Genomic DNA, 19,010 nt, shown 5'->3' on the forward strand with positions numbered 1-19,010 from the left:
TCATTTTGGCAATGATATCCCTTACCAACAAATCAACAAAATTGGTGTCAAAGGCTAACTGATAATCATTACCATCAAATGCTTAAAACTAATAAAGATTAGAAGATAAGGACTGGGTGCTATCATCTCACATCATATCATTTCTTAATCACTCATTAATTTCTTTTTTTCACATTTAGTTTCACACTTCCATCCTGGCATACATGATAATAATTATAATTCAATCATAATTATTAAAATCCTTAAATAATCAGGAAACCAAATACTTTCTATACTCGAGAATAAAGTAGAGGTGAACCATAACCTTTCATAAATTGTGAAAATTACACTTTTAGTTCCATGAGGCAATATTTAATCTTGAATTTATATATGCTAAATGGGCTACTGTATATCAGCTGGCTAAAGTTCTCCATTAATGGCACAAAACAATATACATATCATCACGGAACACATTACGCAAAATCCTGACAACTTCACCACAAGTCTTTTTTTTTTCCCAATTTCCATCATTTCTTAGTGAAATAAACAGCATCACTACTGTCATTATCATATGATTTAAAACGAATATTTGTATTGGGTAAATGAATAAAGATAAGTGTGCATTTACTAAAATGAGAGAATTAAAGCAAACACAGTCTAAGATATTTGCAAAGGTAACCATTGCTACGATACTCCAATCATATTGCAAGTCACTAATTAGCACTAAATAAAAGCAGCAAATTTTCATATTTAGTTCATGAAAAACTACATGCACCTATAAACAGATAACATTGGTTCAAAAATTAACCATGTTGCAAATTGCAATTTTACCGAATCAAATGCAGTGATGTACCACCAAGTACAAGATAGTCATTGTTCCATGGAGTTACTAACAGATCAAAATTGGTTCAACCCTTCAGCATCTATAAGCAAGCAAAACATATGATGATGGCAATCGAGCAGTGAGCTTACTGGGTTCAAGTGTCTGACTGAAAGAAGGTTAGATGGCAATTGTTCCCGCTTTAATTGAAATAACGAGCACTATATGATGATAGCTGGTGGAACTGCAGATGGAATCATGAATTATCTATTAAAGAGTTTAACTGTTTTCGGAATTTTGATATTTTGCTTGCTTCCACTGCCATGACCAAACCAGTCATCCGGTAATCTTTGAGCTGCAATAAGAGAAGATGGATCAAATTAAGGGGAATTATATTATGCATGATCAGATTTAACAAGTTTTTAAACAATTACCAGTGGCACATACATTAGAAAATGAAAACATTCATGTCTAGTCTACTAATCTTTTGCACAGAATTTAAAGATTTGAAACACTTACCTCATCAGTTCTGACTGGCTGAGAGTGCATAGGGAAAGTGAAGGACCAAGAGCTTAGCTGGAATTTACTTTAAAAAGTCAGTGAGCTCCTGATTCAAATGTGAAAAATACAAAACAAGATTCCAAGAACACCAGTATTGTACCTCATGAAGTATTTCTTCCTCAGGCTTAACATATATTATAGCTTCATCACCACTTTTCCTTGGTAAAGTTTTTTTGTCTGCATTTATATGCTGCATAAAAATAAAGAAAATACTATTATCAATGCAAGAGTGCAAGGCTATCTATCAATCAAATGAAAACAAGTTGGACAGATCAGAAAACAATTGCGCATACCTTGTAAATTTTACTGACCACTAGATAAAACTTGAAGCAAAAAGATTTTCGAAGCTCTTCTGTGGGCTACAAGAAATGGAACTCAGAGTCTAATTAACTAATTAAAGAAAAAGAAACAATCATAAACAACTCAAATCCTAATAATTTTACAATCTAACCTCGTCTTCTGTAGCCCATGAGATTTCATCAAAGAGGCCGTCATAAAGGGGAGGCAAAAGCTGTGGAGGAAGATTTACTACGCGTTGGGAGACTAACAGTCCAACGTCATTGGATTGCTCTTCAAGCAGCGAGCTCAAGTTAGCTTGTACATTCTTATCTTGGCATGCAGTAAGCAGGAATTTCTTGAGCTCCATTATACACTTACTGTTCTGCAGTACAAAAACCCTTAATTGACATGAGCAAGTAGTCCCTGGACTAGAGATTAATTAATACTTAATTTCTCTCATTGCCAGTTACTAGGCACTTAGAAAGTATAATCACATACTAGTATGCAAGCTAAGTGGCTTATTGAGTTATCGACTGATTTTTTCTTTTAGGTACATTGACTTCCGGAATAATTTGTTTATGTTTATTATATACAATGAATAAAGAAATAGGGTAACAAAAGTATGTTGCTTGCCTTATATCTTCCCAAGTTAAGAGCACTGATAACAGAGTAAATTCCTTCATCTTCATCATTCGCTATCTTAACAACAGTCCCTACTGTGGGTTGTCCCAAGATTAAGTCCACAAAACCACTCAAATCCCACTGTTTATTATTAAGGTAGGTCTGCAGGAGAACCTTCACTCCATGGAAGTCATCAGGCTTGGGATCAAAGAACTCAAAGTCAGCTTGGACAGTGCCCTTCAATTAAAAGAATGTGTTAACCCATAGATAAATAATAACAAATTTAAAATAGCAAAAATCCTGTCTATTCTTACTTCAAACTCTTCATCAGAAGAATCAGAATGCTTATTCTTGCCTCCTTGGGTGTGATTTAGAACCCCATTACCTGGAAGCACAAATTCAAGCAGTGCAAGTTTGAGAGTCATACCAGAAAACAGGAAAGTTCACTGTTTTAACAATTTACTAAAATACTGCACCTGATGAGCTGGGAAAATTTTTTCCCCGTAGTCCATTGTAAATCTTGCGCTTGACCTTGTTATCTGAGGCATGTTGGGCTATAGATCGAGCAAATGGAGAGAAACCGAAAGGTTTATATCTTAACAATCGACGATGCCTTGTGAGTTTATGAGGCATTATATTGATTATTGATCTAGTATACCTGAACAAAAGCACCAGATTAAGAATATGCCATTCCATGTAAACTTACAAAGGGAGTTGAGAATGTACTTAGAATAGTTACAGCTAATTGCAAGGCAAAGTAGACATCAAAACTCAAGAGAAAAGGTCACTAATGTACAACATGGATGCTACAAAAACAAAGATATGAAGGGGACCCTTGACAAAGAAACAGTATAAAACATGATGGATTAAAGGGAATGCATACAATGTTACCGAGGGGCATAGGGCACATTCGTACTTCTCAGGGATCTTGCAAGATTTAAAGAGTTTTGGAAAAAAAAAAAAAAAAATTAAAATTAAAACCTGACTACTAGAGGTTAAAGTTATTTCAACAATCAACACATGTGCACATGCATACACACATGTATATCCATATCTGATCTACATTACCATATTTGCTGGAGGATTTTCTCCATTTTTCATCTCTAGTTTTCCAAACCTTGCAATTTGATTCAATTTATAGAAAAACAAAGTTATTTAAAATTTAATTATTTTCTTTCATATTTATTAAAACATAAATGTCAATTATAAGTAACAATAATATTGACAATGTGGGCATAATACCCAATTTAAGGTGTATATACCAAGTCAGCTCCTCAAGATTAGCTCAAACTCTTTTGAGCTGAGCTCAAGCTCATTGTTATGTAGGGGTGGCAATGGAGCGGGATGACATCCCCATCCCCACAGAGAAATTTTGGGGACAGGGATTCCAATCCCAACAACACAAAATCAGAATCAAGAAAAACCCATGTCTGATCAAACACTGAATAAAAATAAAAAAGAATTAATTAAACATTGGAATAGGCAGAGTAATCAACAAAAAACCAAGAACAGATTTTTCCCTCAATTGAAACCCATCATAAAACACAAGAATCAACAAATAAATACATAAACCCAGACAGCACTTCTAACAGAAAACTTTAATCAAACCTCACCTTAGTAAAACAAGTCATAACCTTATCATCATAGTACTAAACAGACTAACAGGAAACTTTAATCAAACCTCACCTTACTAACACCGCCCCTCCCCCGACGATGAATGAAAAAAATCTCCCATCCCCATTCCTCTTTTTTTGTCCACATCCCCCTAGAACTACTGAGTACTACTGCTACTGTTGTTGTTGTTATCCTATTTTATTTTATTTCCTTCCCTTTACTTTATTACACTGAAAAATAGATGCAAATCATGCAAGCACATGCAGCAATATTCACATTCCTCCTAAACGTTAAAATGTAGTCATAGACTCATAGTCCTATGAGCGTGATTGCTTCATCAACCTTACAAACATATAATACATATAAACTATTATGTGTATGAACCATAAAAAGTGATTTGAGCTCAAACTCAAGTTAATCAATAAGGTATTCAAGCTAAGCAATTGTGGGTTCAAACTCAAATACACCATTCATCGAAGCACCATTTTGCAACATCTCTTCAACCAAAATGCAGACTTGAAGTATTTCATGTAACAAGGTATTACACACCTTTGAAACTGCTCAAGATATAATGATATCTATTATCAGAACCCAGTAAAAGATTTTAGGGTTGCTTAGGTGCATAATATATGAATATTGGCCCTCCAAATTTTTGAGATATTTATAGCATGGAATTTAGTACCTTGCTGCCGGAGTGTTGAACGGTGAAGCGATGTTGACGGCTGGATGACGGCGACTCTGGCGGACACCGGACGGAGGAATTAGGGATTAGGAATTAGGATAGTCAGATTAGGGAAAAAAATTTTGGGAAAATAGAACTATGTTGGATCTGGGCTGCAACTCTGCTAGGTTTTTGAAAAATTATATTTACTTTTGTTATGAAATGAAACAAAATAATAAATATATTTGTGTTCAGATGTATGTAGTGACTCTCCTATACAGGGCGGAGTAAGGATTTTCTTTGAAGAGGGTGAAGAAGCAAAGGTAAAATAAATTCAAAAATATTCAAATATAAAATATCAAATACAAATAAGATTGTTAAAATACAAAATACATTATAAATTACGCTACAAAGGTTTATGATGAACTATGGGATAATACTTTTTCTTTTAATACTAGTATTTGCGCCCGTGCGATGCACGGAATAGATTTGTTGTAATATATTAAGACTATTTGGATTGATATATAATTATTTAAATTAGAACATCAAATATTATATAGTTCAATTGGATATACGGGTTGGATCTTAAGCAAATAATTGCTCAAATTAATAGCTAATGTGTAGATGTATGCATGTAGTGTTATAACTTTGGAGATTTCATTTATCATTGTTTAGTATTTTTTTTTTATAAATTAGACAAATATGTTCGTTCTCTAGCAACTCAGTTATATGAATAAATTGTTATCTTAATTCATTTGTATGGAGGATATTTTTTTTTGTCTATACATATAGCAATTTTGTCATTTAAAAAACATAATATCAACGATTTTATTTACACATTGTTGAAATCTCTTTGTAGACGACTTTAGTAGTAGCAACACAATCTTGTCCATCATCGTCTAGAGCTAACCCCTTCAATTGATCAGGATGGGTGACTCCGTGAAAATATATAATGGTATAATATTAGTCAATTAGCGATCATTTTATATTTTGAATAAATCAGTAATATCATGTTCATTTTCAACCAATTATTCTTTTTTTTTTTAGTCAATTAGAATATCATATGGAGTGATATTTTTACCTAATTTGTGTTCCATTTTTAATTGATGATGTATAATATTATTATTGAAATATTTCTGTTCCATTTGTAATTTACCTTTACTATTTTTTAAAATATGCATTTACTATTTATGATGTAGAATATTATTATTGAAATATTGGCGTTCAATTTTAGTTTCCCTTCCATTTTTACTTAAAATGCAATGATCTAACCATTTTTTTTTTCATATTAGTCAATTATGGATAATTTTTTATTTGCAGTCAATTATTAATATTCATTTCCTTTTATATTTTCAATCCATTAGTAATATTATATTCATTTTCATCCAATTATTTCTTTTTTTATTTTTAGTCAATTAATCAATTAGCGAACTAAAATATCAAATGCAATGATATTTTTACCCAATTTTCGTTTCATTTTTAATTGCTAATTTAGAATATTATTATTGAAATATTTCCATTTCATTTTTAATTTTTGTTACATTTTTAATTTACCTTTACTATTGTTTAAAATATGTCTTTAGTATTGATGATATAGAATATTATTATTGAAGTATTTCCTTTTCATTTTTAATTTACCTTTACTTGATAGTGTAGAATATTATTATTGAAATATTTCAATTCTATTGTTTAAAATTGTGAAAAATTTATGACATACTTTGTATTATACTGTGTAATATTATTGTGAAAAATTAAATTGCAATGATCTGACCATTTTTTTTTCTATTTTAGTCAATTATGAATCTTCTCTTATTTTCAAACAATTATTAGTATTCATTTCTTTCAATTAACCTAATGTTTGTTGTCAATCACCTTGTGCTCATATGGCATGTAGTGACCTCTCTCATGTGGGAAGTTATGAGATTGAGCCTCATTGAAGGCATTGGTTGAGAAAATATGTTTGAATAGATACTTATTTATTTTTTCAATTTACCTAATTTTCATTCCATTTTTAATTGATAATAATATAGAATATTTTTTGTAAATAGAATTTTGTTTTTAATTATATTATAGATTTTTTTTTTCTTTTTCTATTGTTTGGGTGTGAAAGTAAGGAAGAAGGATTTTGTTTTTAATAATGGTATAGATTGGGAATCTTTTTATATTTTCCTATTTAACTGATTATTATTAGTATTAATCAGTGAATTTCGATTCTTTTTCTATTTTTAGTGAATTAAGGATAATTTTATATATTTTTATTTTTAATGCTAATTTTTAATTTTATTGATTATTATTAGTATTAATTATTCAGTGAATTCCATTTCCTTTTCTATTTTTCGTAAATTATGAATCTGTTTTTTTTTTTTTCAAATTTTTTTTGTAGGATTTTTTTTTACTGTTATTTTTATTATGACCCTTTTAAAAAAAAAAATACTTTCATTTTCATTGAATTAAGAATCCTTTTTTATTTTCAATTTTACTGATTATTATTAGTATTAATCAGTAAATTTCATTTTTTTTTTCATTTTTAGTGAAGTAAGGATTTTTTTTCTTCATATTTTACTGTTAATTTTCTTACTGATTATTATTATTATTATTATTATTATTAATTAATCAGTGAATTCCGTTTCCTTTTCTATTTCTCGTGAATTAAGAAACTTTTTTTATTATTCTAATTTTTGGTAGAATTTTCTTTTTTTACTGTTTTCATTATTATGACCCTATTTTTTTTCACACCCTTCCGTTTCTTTTTTCCATTTTCATTGAATTAAGACTCATTTTTTATTTTCCTATTTTACCAATTATTATTAGTCATAATCAGTAAATTCCATTTATATTTTCATTTTTAGTGAATTAATGATCTTTTTTTACTGATTATTGTTAGTTTTAATTAATTAGTGAATTCCGTTTTCTTTTCTAGTTTTTGTGAATTAAGGATCTTTTTTTCTATTCTACTACTAATTTTTTTTACTAATTATTATTAGTATTATTAATTGGTAATTTTTTTTTTTTTATAGTTTGTGCGGGAAAGTAAGAAATTGGGGTTTTGTTTTTAAGAATAATATAGAATTTTAGTGAATTAAGGATCCTTTTTATAGAATTCTCTTTCAATATTTAAATACATTAGCATAGTAATTGCACAAAAGAATGAAAGAAAAATTATTAGAATAATATAATTTTCACCTGTTCGATGCACGGAATGAATTTGTTGTAATATATTAAGAATATTTGGATCAATATATAATTATTTAAATTAGAACATCAAATATTATATAGTGCAATTGAACATATGGTTTGGATTATTTATGTGTTTTGATGTTATCAATGCTTAAATTTGAGCAAATGATTGCTCAAATTAATAGCTAATGTGTAGATGTACGCATGCGGTGCTGTAATTTTGGAGATTTTATTTATCATTGTTTAGTATTTTTTTTTTATATATAAATTCGGCAAATGTGCTCATTCTCAAGCAACTCAGTTATAGGAATGAATTACTATCTTAATTCTTTTGTATGGAAGATATATATATTTTTGTCTAGATATATAGCAAATTTGTCATTTAAAAAAAAATCAACGATTGTATGTATACATTATTGAAACCTCTTTCGACATTGGTAATAGCAACACAATCTTGTCCATCATCGTCTATAGCTAACACCTTCAGTCCACCATGATGGGTGACTCGAGTGAAAATATATAATGGTAGAATATTAGTCAATTAGAGATTTTTTTTATTTTTTTTTAAGTCAGTTAGTAATATCATATTCATTTTCAGCCAATTTTTTTTAATCAATTAGTCAATTAGAATATCATATGCAATGATATTTTTACCTAATTTTCGTTCAAGTTTTAATTGATTATGTATAATATTATTATTGAAATATTTCCGTTGCATTTTTAATTTAACTTTATTGCATTTTTAATAATATTATTATTGAAATATTTCCGTTGTAATGATATGTCTTTATTATCTATGATATAGAATATTATTATTGAAAATTTCCGTCCAATTTTAGTTTCCATCAATTTTTAATTAAAATGCAATGATCTAACCATTTTTTTCATATTAGTTAATTATAGATCATTTTTTATTTGTAGTCAACTATTAATATTCATTTAATTTTATATTTTCAGTTAATTAGTAATATCATATTCATTTTCAACCAATTATTCTTGTTTACTTTCAGTCAATTAGACGATTAGAATATCAGATGTAGTGATATTTTACCCAATTTTCGTTCCATTTTTAATTGATGATGTAGAATATTATTATTGAAATATTTCCGTTTCATTTTTAATTTTCGTTGCATTTTTAATTTAACTTTATTATTGTATAGAATATTCCTTTATTATTGATGATGTAGAATACTATTAATTAAATATTTACTTTTCATTTTTAATTTACGTTTACTTGATGATGTAAATATTATTATTAAATTATTTCCGTTCTATTTTTAAAATTGTGAAAGATTTATGACATAATTATGATTTGATGTACTACATTGTGTAATATTATTGTGAAAAATTAAAATGTAATCATCTGACCATTTTCCTTTTCCATTTTAGTTAATTATGGATCATTTTTTTTAGTCAATTATAAATATTCATTTCCTTTTTAAATTAACCTAATTTATGTTCCTTTTTTCATTTTTAATTTTCAGTCAATTATTAATATTCAGTTATTTTTTCAGTTTACCTAATTTCCATTCCATTTTTAACTGATGATGTAGAATATTATTGTGAAATATTTATGTTCTTTTTTTTTTCATTTTTTTAATAAAAAATTTACTTTTACTATTTACTATTGTTTGGGTGGGAAATCAAGTAAATAGGTTTTGTTATTAATTATTGTATAGATTGACTCATTTACGAATTGGTTCAATAAATCGTAAATATTACTAATTGTTTGGTCACAAAATAAGCTTTATCTAATTATATATATATATTAAATTTTATATATATATATATATATATATATATATATATATATATATAATTTAATAAATTTGAAATTATAAAAATAAAAAATGATTAAACTGTGTAAAGTATATCAGTGAATATTACAGATTATTTGCTTAGAGGAATTGCTTACCGAAAAAACGTTAGTGAATTATTTTATTATAAGCAGCAAAAAATTGTGTATATAAATTAATAAATTAGTTGTATAAATTAAAAATGAAAAAACCAGAAATACATACTTAAAATTAGATTTCTAACTTATTTAATTTTCAGAATTTCGGAATAAATTTGTAATTGTAAATAGTAAGGTAAGAATAATTCTTATGCAATATACGATTTGACAACTCAATTAATATTAAGATTTCGTGCAATAAACATGTATATCATCTTGTGTACTCATTTGAACGGTAATTTATTTTTATACAATAATTATGCATAATAAATTAATATTATGCTAATTAATAACTAATAAAATTTATTATTAATTTGAGCATTAAAATTAGTCTGGATGGAAAAAAATGGATTGGTTCAATAAATTGTAAATATTACCAATTGTTTGGTTAGAAAATGATCATTATCAAATTAAAATTGATTAATTTGACAAATTATACTTAAGATAAATATTACAAATTATTTACTTATATAATACTTTTATTGAATTATTATTTTATAATAAGGAGTGAAAATTTATATATATATATATATATATATATATATATATATATATATATATATATATATATATATATATATATATATATATATATTTTGGTTATTGGTTATTGAATTATTATTGTATATATATTGGTTATTGGTTATATACCATATTATGGATTTACGTCCATATGGGAATATGAAAAGAATAAATGTACAACCTAATTAATACTACGTATTACATAATATCATACCTAATATTACTATAGATGATACCATACGTAATTATTATTTTTAATACCATGCATACGATTACCATACATACTTGAATTGGTTATCAATATAGATTTCTTAAATTGGTTATAAATCATATTATGGTATTACGTCCATGTGAAATAATATTAACATACATAAAATTACCACACATATTTGTTAATATTTAGATTTACTAAATTGGTTACAATTCATATTATGGTAAAATAATTCTTTTGCAATATACAATTTGGAAACTCAATTAATATTAAGATTCCGTGCAATGAACATATATTCCATCATGTGTACTCATTTGACCAAAAATATGAAGGTTGGTTCAATAAATCGTAAATATTACTAATTGTTTTAGTTAGAGAATAATCTTTATCAAATAAAAAATAATTAAATCTCTATCATATTCATATATGATGTTGCTTTAGGTTTTTGTCAAGGAGCACTACTCATGATCCTTAACACATTGCCATGGCTCCAAATCTTTGTTTTACTCATATTGGTGTTGGAAGGACCGTCACATTAGGAAAAAAAATATTAATAGTCCAAACTCATTCAATGATGTCCCCTCTCATGCAAATGATCTGCAAATCTAGTTGCTCAGAATCCACTAATAATCAGATGGTCGGTTTTTTTTTTTTTTTCTATCATTATGAATAGTGCATTATTTAATCCTGCCCAGAGTCCAATAATAAATAACTTTCAACAGATTGAGATAAGGTATTAAAGAAATACCTTTTAATGGGTTGAGCAAACTCGTCCAGATTGATGATGAAGAAGATGAAGTGAAATGTTTAACGATATATATATATATATATATATATATATATATATATATATATATATATATATATAATCATAGTTTATATAATATATGTAGATAGATTTTAAATTTCACCAATGGTATGATTTTATATTCTTTATAAAAAAAAAGTTGAAAAAGGATACGTAGATTTACCAAATGTGCAGGTGTAGTGCAACAACTCTTCTGGATATGGAAGCTTCGGCGGCCACACCTCACGCAAAGAATATGGGTCTTGTTCCTCCTCTTCTTGAAGGTCCCTATTCTCTACACCATTGCTATGCAGTTGCAGAGAATATTCTTTTTCGTTCTTTGTAACTTGGTACTGTTTGTATTGAAGAGAATGTGATGTATATATAGGTGTTTAGATATGATTAAGGGTGTAACAGTTATGGTTTTTATTATATTACCAATTACCAATTACAAATTAAAATTAGGGTTACCATTTTACATTTGCTTACCAAAAAATTATATATAGATACTTAATTTATATTTGAAGAATATATTTACCTAATTTACTTTATATACAGTATTAAGTATGTCTACAGAATAATATATAATATATAATTTCTATATTTTGATAATTAATTAAATTAGAAAATTAGGATATTATATAAATGCCCCTAAGTTTGGGGGGGGGGGGGAATTTATATGGTTTTTATTATATTATTATTATATTATTACTATTATTATTATTGTTGTTGTTGTTATTATTATTATTATTATTGTTATTCTATTGTTATTGTTATTATTTTTATTTTATTTTATTATGATTACATTATTTCATAATATTTTTATTATACTTGAACAATAATATTTTCAATAATATTATAGAATATAATACCATACATAATATTACCAATTATGTAATATAACAATTAATAGATTTTATTTGATTTTCATTTGAAATTTACTTACCAAATAAGCTTTATTACAAAAGTTTTGGGGGGAAAATTTGTTAGGAGGATTTTACTTTTATATAGATATATAGATATATAGATATATAGATATAGATTTCTGTGTTAACTTCAATACGAAAGATTAAAGACAAAATGATATCAGTTCTTTGCCTAACTCAATTGCAGCCTCTTGGTAACTAGTTTTCTTTCCAGAACTGCTCTAAAAGAAGACACAAATTCTCGTGAACCTGCTGGATGATCTTTTCGGCTATCAATTCTAAATTTGGATGTAAAATGGAATACTCCTTCCATTCTTGATCATCTTGTGAAGCACATACATGATACATTAAAAACAATATTACAAATTACAATTTAGACATACACATATTCATCAGAGACTCACGGTGAATTATCACATAGGCTCTGTTTGGCAAACCTAGCTGAAAGCTGAAAATGAGCTGAAAAGCTATAAGCTCGGAGCTGAAAACTAAAGATCTGTTAAGCTAGCTGTTATGATTGAAAGTGTTTGGTAAAATTAGCTTTTTGATCAGCTGATAAATGTAAAAGGACTAAAAATGATATCTCCGTAAAATTTAAATTAGTTTGTTTACATATTAAAATTTAACATTTTGTATTTTAAAAAATTAACATTTTAAAATAAAACTATTAGCATGGTCATGATATAGCATCTCATAATGAAGTAGCAATATTGTTCCAAATCTAATAATAATAATAATAATAATAATAATAATAATAATAATAATAATAACAACAACAACAACAACAATAATAATAATAATAATAATAATAATAATATTTGTGGTGAAAGTTGTGGATAAAGGAGAAGAGAAAAAGATCTTAATTGGGAAGGGTAAATTATGTCATTTCTTTAAAATAATAAGGATAAAGATGAAAAAAAAAAAAAGTTAGGAAGCTATGAGCTTATTTTGAAACGCTACCTAAATAAGCTCTGCCAAACAGAGCTTAAATAAGGTAGGGTTCCAAAATAAGCTCTTATTTTAAGCTATGAACTTATTTTGGGAACATTACCAAACAGAGCTTATAGCTTGTTAGTAGCTTAAAATAAGCTATAAGCTCCTAAATAAGCTTTGCCAAACAGAGCCATATTCACAGTGAGTAAGTGATTGCTCACATTCATTCATATTATCAATTCATCAATTTTTATCATATAAAAGTGTGAAAATGGTCAAATAAATTCCTAAATTTGAACAAAAATATCAATTAGGCCCCTGAACTTTAAAACAAATCAATTAAACACTTAAACTTGTCAAAATGAGTCAAATAAGATTGATTTACCATAATATCACGTTCCAACTTCCGGTAGCTTTTCTACCGGAGAAGACGACTGGTCGTCTTCTCCGATGGAAAAACAACCAGTCCGGTCACCTTGTGGAGAAGGGGACCAAATCTAGTCGCCTTCTCTACTAGAGAGGCAACCAGTCCGGCGGCCAGTTGATTGCCTTCCGCCGTAGATGGCGACCGGCGACGGCTTGGTCGTCGCCGGAATGAAAATGACATGTTATAACAGGTCATTTATCGGTTCATGGGCTTTATTGACTCATTTTGATAAGTTTAAGTGTTTAATTGCTCATTTTTAAAGTTCAATGTATAACAAACGCATGGGCAGCTCGATTCGCATACCTTATAGTAAAATTGAAGCTAACATCGCTAAATTGCTTTCCGACTTCTTTAATATTAGAAATAATAATACCAAACTCATAATTAAAATAAGTAGCATGCAAAGCAGTAATAACTAATTGCGCATTTGTTTCCGCGTCCACTTTGTCGATATTCATCTCCTTTAGCCAGCTTAGACCTCTTCCCAGATACTAAGAACCTCTACCACCTTCACCGATTAGCACCCCCGTTGATATTCATCTTCCCGTATTTATCTTTATCTCTCATCTCTTTCGAATTATTATTTTTACCACTATCACCATCACCATTATAGAAAAAAAAAAAAAATGATGAGTGATATTTGTAATCTCAACTAATTTTTAGTACGTCTTATTGCTTAATTGGTCAACGTCATTTATAGTATCCATTCCAATAACGTAACTCCTTTCTCCACTTTCCTGTCCTTCACTTCCCGTTTTCTGCGATCTCTTTCCCCAAAGTTTGTCTTCGATCCCCTCTGAAAATGGAAGAGAAATCCATGCCTCTCGAAGTCTTCGGCATCGAAGTCAGTAACAGCGACCATGGATGGAAAAAGGTGTCGTATGCAAAGAAGCAGAAGAAGAATCAGCAGAAACCGTCGACGGATTCCTCGAGGATCACGGTCACCAATGGATCCGGCGCATCCGGCGCGGACAATGTGTTCGGGTCGCTGGAGAAGCATGCCGAGGAGCGGCGCCGCAAAATTGAAGCTCATTATGCCGCGATGAATGCTAACGACGATGCTCCTGTGAGATCAGCCACGAGGAATCGTTCCGATGACGAGGATAGCGATTTGGAAGGCGGAGCCATGCAGAATGGAGCTGCGGATGAGAAGAAGAAGGAGAAGCAGAAGAAGCCGAAGGTCACTGTGGCTGAAGCCGCCGCCAAGATAGATGCCGATGATCTATCGGTTTTCCTTGCTGACGTTTCTGTGAGATCATTTTTTGCTGATTGATTTTTATATTTACTCTGAACCTTTGGAATTGTGTGTTTTTCACTTTTGGTTCAGATTTATTTGATGCATGCCTGATTTCAAGGCTTAATTTTGATTTTATGTTGACGCTATTATATCATTTCTAGGCGACTTTTGAATCACAACAAGATATACAGTTGATGAGATTTGCGGATTACTTTGGACGAGCATTTTCAGCTGTGACTGCTTCACAGTTTCCATGGTTGAAATTGTTCAGAGAGTCTACTGTTGCAAAGATTGCAGATGTGAGTATAGTCTGTCATATCCTTGTTACTTAACATTTTTATGGGTCTTAACTAGCAGATTAGAGATTGCACTAATGCATCTAATTCTGATAGTGGCATTTGGATATGTAATGCATACTGTTCGTGCTCTTGTAGATCTTTTAATTTTGCAGTTTTTCTCCTTTGAAATTCTCTGAGCTGCACATTCTCTGGTATCGCAAGATGGAAGCTTTTCACTTATGCCATTTAACCTTTTGGGTAGAATTTGTTGTACTAACAGATTATTGGCATTATTGCTTCTACTGAGAAAAATTTTTTTTAAGTAGCTTTTGGGCATTTAATGTAAACTATTGACTATTTTTCATGTTTTATTACAAAATGTTGTGGTGGCTAAAATGGTTTCTTATTTAATTATGTGTGCTCTTATAAGCATTTTGATATTTTGCTCCTATGAATGATCTCATTTCCCTTAAAAGTATTTTGATATTTTGCCTATGAGTGATCTCATTTCCACATTATCTGGTATTTTCATAGGTTAATTGCTTCTCTCTATACTCCAACTGCTTACCTTATTCAACTATGTTTTAATCTCTTATACAATTAGGGATGTCTACATGGTTCTGTTTCTCCATTAAGACCTTGTATCTTTTCTCAAAATGTTAAATGAATGCATTATCCTGGATATGGCATTTCCTTCTTTGATAATTAAATTATCTGATTGACTATCAACAGGTTCCTGTTTCCCATCTCTCTGAGTCTGTATACAAGACTTCAATTGACTGGATCAATCACAAGTCTTTTGAGGCTCTTGGCTCCTTTGTGCTATGGTCCCTAGAGAGTATCCTGGCAGACTTGGCAATCCAACAAGCTGGTTCCAAGGGCTCAAAGAAAGGTGTCCAACAAACATCATCAAAATCTCAGGTATCTTCTACCTAAGGATTTTTCAGGCAAAAGCTTCTACTCAGAAGCTCTTATTGGAACTTGGAAGCTCTCTGTTAACAATATTTTTTTCCTTTTTTTTTTCCCCTGGATGAATGATTGACTTATTTATTTTGCATATGAAATTTGCTGCTTTGAAACAGAGATCTAGTCTTGCTATATTAGTAGAATAAGTTGCTGATATGCCAAAGTTTGGGATGACTAGTCCTTTCCTAGGCTAGTCCTATCCCATGTTTTCTTTGCTTTCTTTTGAGGAAGTGTTCCATTTCTTTTGTTTGTGTATTTGTGTGGGTTGAGAGAGGTTCAGTGGAGCTTCTTTTTCTTCTATATACACTATACGGTGAGATCATAATATGTTGCACCCAGGATAATTATGGTTTCAATCAGTCCAACAGGCATTACATATTAGTGTTGTCTTTTTTTCTTTTTCTTTCTTTTCGTGTTATTAATTAGTATTCAGCTGTCTATTTTCCTAGCCTGTGTAGTCTCAATGGAATTTTTACTAAATAATAAAAAATAGTCGACTGCCCAATGAATAAAACTTTTCCTAGTAAATACTATTATTATTTTCTCAAGGACTTCTATGTCTCCCTAAAGCATTTTATTTCCATTAGATATGTGGGGACAAGAAATATGTTGTGCCTTGACCCTAAAGTATGACTTTTGGGGATAGTGTTTGTCTCTTCAATTGCTTTTGATCAAGCTTGTACATGTTTCCAATTGAAGACAGGTCTGTAATCCATGTTGACTTTCCAATTAGGAAAACACCATTTGTCATTCTGGATGACCTCATCATACTCAATCTTACATCCATGGATTTTATCTGTTCCAAAATGCTTTCTTTCTAATATTGAGTGGGCATAGATTTATCATGTCTGTTCTCTCTCTCTCTCTGTATGTGGTTGTCTGTGTCAGTATTCCAAGACTATTTTGTGATGTTGGAGAAACGTCTGGATAGTGTATACTGTGAATTATATTTGAATTTTGAAATTGACAAATTTTGACCCACTTTACAATTGAATTTCAAGTTCATGTAGAGGCATTGTTAGCACTTCCCATTAAACTATGAGTTTATGAGTTTATTTTTAACTGTGACAGAATACAATGCTAGAATTCTTCTCCCAGTTTTTGGTAAATACTTGTTGATAGCCTTTAACAAATGGCCATATCATGCATTATACTTTGTATTGCTTGCAGATAGCTATGTTTCTGGTTTTATCAATGGTACTGCGAAGGAAACCTGATGTTTTAATCAACCTGTTGCCAACATTGAGGGAAAATTCGAAGTATCAAGGACAAGATAAGCTTCCTGTTACAGTATGGATGGTAGTTCAGGTGGTACCTTGTAGCATGGTTCTTTTGTTAGTTGTTTAGTATGAATTGGCATGCAATATTAATGCTGTAATATTTTTGTGCAGGCTGGTCAAGGTGATCTGTGTGTTGGGTTGTACTTGTGGGCACATTATATCTTGCCTTTAGTTGGAGGAAAATCAGGTTCTAATCCACAAACAAGGGATCTGATCTTGCAGTTAGCGGAAAGGTCAATTTACTGTTCTGGCTTGTGTGCTTTCTTTGCACTTGCATACTTGCATTTTGTACAAGTTTCTAATTTGTTTATTTGTGTGGTAACAGGATTCTTGCTGCACCTAAAGCTCGTACTGTTTTGATAAATGGTGCTGTTAGGAAGGGAGAACGTCTGGTGCCACCATCAGCACTGGACTTGTTGTTACGAGTGACATTCCCTGCTTCTTCTGCCCGAGTTAAGGTTGGAATCACTTTATCACTTTCAGTGTCACAAACCTTTATTTGCTCATTACATAGTGGATTCAATTGAGTGATCTTGCTTTTAATCTTTTTTCCAGGCAACTGAAAGGTTTGAGAAGATATATCCCACCCTCAAAGAGGTTGCCCTTGCTGGCTCTCCTGGGAGCAAAGCTATGAAGCAAGTTTCCCAGCAGATTCTTTTACTTGCTGTAAAAGCAGCTGCTGAAGGTATCTTGGACTTAGATTAAATTGCTTGTCATTGTTTCCTGATTCAACTCTAGCTGAGTAGCTGACTGATGAGTTCTCCATGTACTTCTTACAGGCATTCCGGAGCTATCTCGGGAGGCTATTGACATTTTTGTCTGGTCTTTGTCCCAAAGTGCTGATTGTTACAAGCAGTGGGTATGTATTGCTCCGAACATTTTTTATTGCATTGTTTCTTGTTCTTTCCAATCTCCTTAATTCCATCTGGTCAATGGAATCTGAACAGGACAATATATATGTGGATAACATCGAAGCAAGTGTTGCTGCCTTGAAAAAGTTGACAGATGAGTGGAGAGTGTTGTCTGCAAGACAATCTTCTCTTGAAGCTCTGGGTGTAATGCTCAAAAGTTTCAGGCATAAGGTAGAGCATTTTTTCATTCCCCATTGTGTAGTTGTGTGAATGAGCAAATCACCATGCTGTTTTATCTGACTTTATTCCCTGTCTACTTGTGTGTAGAATGAGAAATCCTTAACAAGTGGGATTGACGTTGCTCGCCAATCACTCTTCAAAGATGCTGACAAATATTGTAAGGTGCTGTTGGGAAGAATATCACGTGGACATGGGTGCCTGAAGAGTTCAGCCTTCATCATTGCTTTACTTGGTGTTGGAGCAGCTGCCATTTCGCTAAACATAGAGTCATGGGATTGGAACAAGTTTTCAGTGTTGTTCAATGTCCAGCAATCCTTATAGGCAGCAAGCGAATAAAACAGATTAACGTTATACCCCTTCAACGAATCATGAGGCCAAAGTAATCAAAATCCGTCTGGAATAAATGGGCAGAGAGTGAGTAACTTTATGTAATAGTAGTTCGGTATTTCCAATATACTTCAAAGGATTACTGTTTCTGAATCAAAAGGGGACTAACTATGAGCCCCGCCATTTTAACTTTAAAGGGATAGCTTTTTATACTCTACCAAGCCCTCTCCAAATTATCAATACAGGGATGGAAATCTACTTTCGAGAGAAAGCTAAAATGACAGGTTTTTATACCCTACCAAGCTTTCTCATAATGCTAATACAGCTACAGGGATAGAAAACAGACTTCTGAGGGATGT

At 30.4% G+C, this 19,010-nt stretch overlaps 2 protein-coding genes across 2 annotated transcripts; one reads left to right on the forward strand and one right to left on the reverse strand.

Annotated features, from left to right (window-relative positions):
• Nucleotides 1-287: 287 nt before the first annotated feature.
• On the reverse strand, nucleotides 288-4,668 carry LOC109156704 (protein BCCIP homolog). Its single transcript, XM_019304535.1, has 9 exons — nucleotides 4,557-4,668; nucleotides 2,737-2,918; nucleotides 2,575-2,645; nucleotides 2,273-2,497; nucleotides 1,812-2,021; nucleotides 1,654-1,719; nucleotides 1,461-1,550; nucleotides 1,319-1,375; nucleotides 288-1,154 (listed from the first exon to the last, which is right to left on the reverse strand). The coding sequence occupies exons 2-9, from the start codon at nucleotides 2,891-2,893 to the stop codon at nucleotides 1,056-1,058; spliced, it is 975 nt and encodes a 324-aa protein (XP_019160080.1). The 5' UTR covers nucleotides 2,894-2,918; nucleotides 4,557-4,668; the 3' UTR covers nucleotides 288-1,055.
• A 9,502-nt stretch (nucleotides 4,669-14,170) lies between these two features.
• LOC109156867 lies at nucleotides 14,171-18,868 on the forward strand. The gene is made up of 10 exons (XM_019304730.1): nucleotides 14,171-14,721; nucleotides 14,871-15,008; nucleotides 15,720-15,908; nucleotides 17,124-17,261; nucleotides 17,345-17,466; nucleotides 17,559-17,691; nucleotides 17,789-17,918; nucleotides 18,013-18,092; nucleotides 18,181-18,315; nucleotides 18,412-18,868. The coding sequence occupies exons 1-10, from the start codon at nucleotides 14,275-14,277 to the stop codon at nucleotides 18,643-18,645; spliced, it is 1,746 nt and encodes a 581-aa protein (XP_019160275.1). The 5' UTR covers nucleotides 14,171-14,274; the 3' UTR covers nucleotides 18,646-18,868.
• The last annotated feature ends 142 nt before the right edge of the window (nucleotides 18,869-19,010 follow it).

Source organism: Ipomoea nil, unplaced genomic scaffold (genome assembly GCF_001879475.1).
Source record: "Ipomoea nil cultivar Tokyo-kokei standard unplaced genomic scaffold, Asagao_1.1 scaffold2759, whole genome shotgun sequence".
Taxonomy (NCBI): Eukaryota; Viridiplantae; Streptophyta; class Magnoliopsida; order Solanales; family Convolvulaceae; genus Ipomoea; species Ipomoea nil.

What these genes read in the sequence shown, in the direction of transcription:
- LOC109156704 (XM_019304535.1), bottom strand. Translation starts at nt 2,893, where the DNA reads ATGCCTCATAAACTCACAAGGCATCGTCGATTGTTAAGATATAAACCT. An exon ending in CTTCTGATGAAGAGTTTGAA is followed by an intron (nt 2,498 to 2,574) that starts GTAAGAATAGAC and finishes TTTTAATTGAAG; the next exon opens with GGCACTGTCCAAGCTGACTT. An exon ending in TGGTCAGTAAAATTTACAAG is followed by an intron (nt 1,551 to 1,653) that starts GTATGCGCAATT and finishes ATTTTTATGCAG; the next exon opens with CATATAAATGCAGACAAAAA.
- LOC109156867 (XM_019304730.1), top strand. Translation starts at nt 14,275, where the DNA reads ATGGAAGAGAAATCCATGCCTCTCGAAGTCTTCGGCATCGAAGTCAGT. An exon ending in CTGTTGCAAAGATTGCAGAT is followed by an intron (nt 15,009 to 15,719) that starts GTGAGTATAGTC and finishes GACTATCAACAG; the next exon opens with GTTCCTGTTTCCCATCTCTC. An exon ending in TGTAAAAGCAGCTGCTGAAG is followed by an intron (nt 17,919 to 18,012) that starts GTATCTTGGACT and finishes TACTTCTTACAG; the next exon opens with GCATTCCGGAGCTATCTCGG.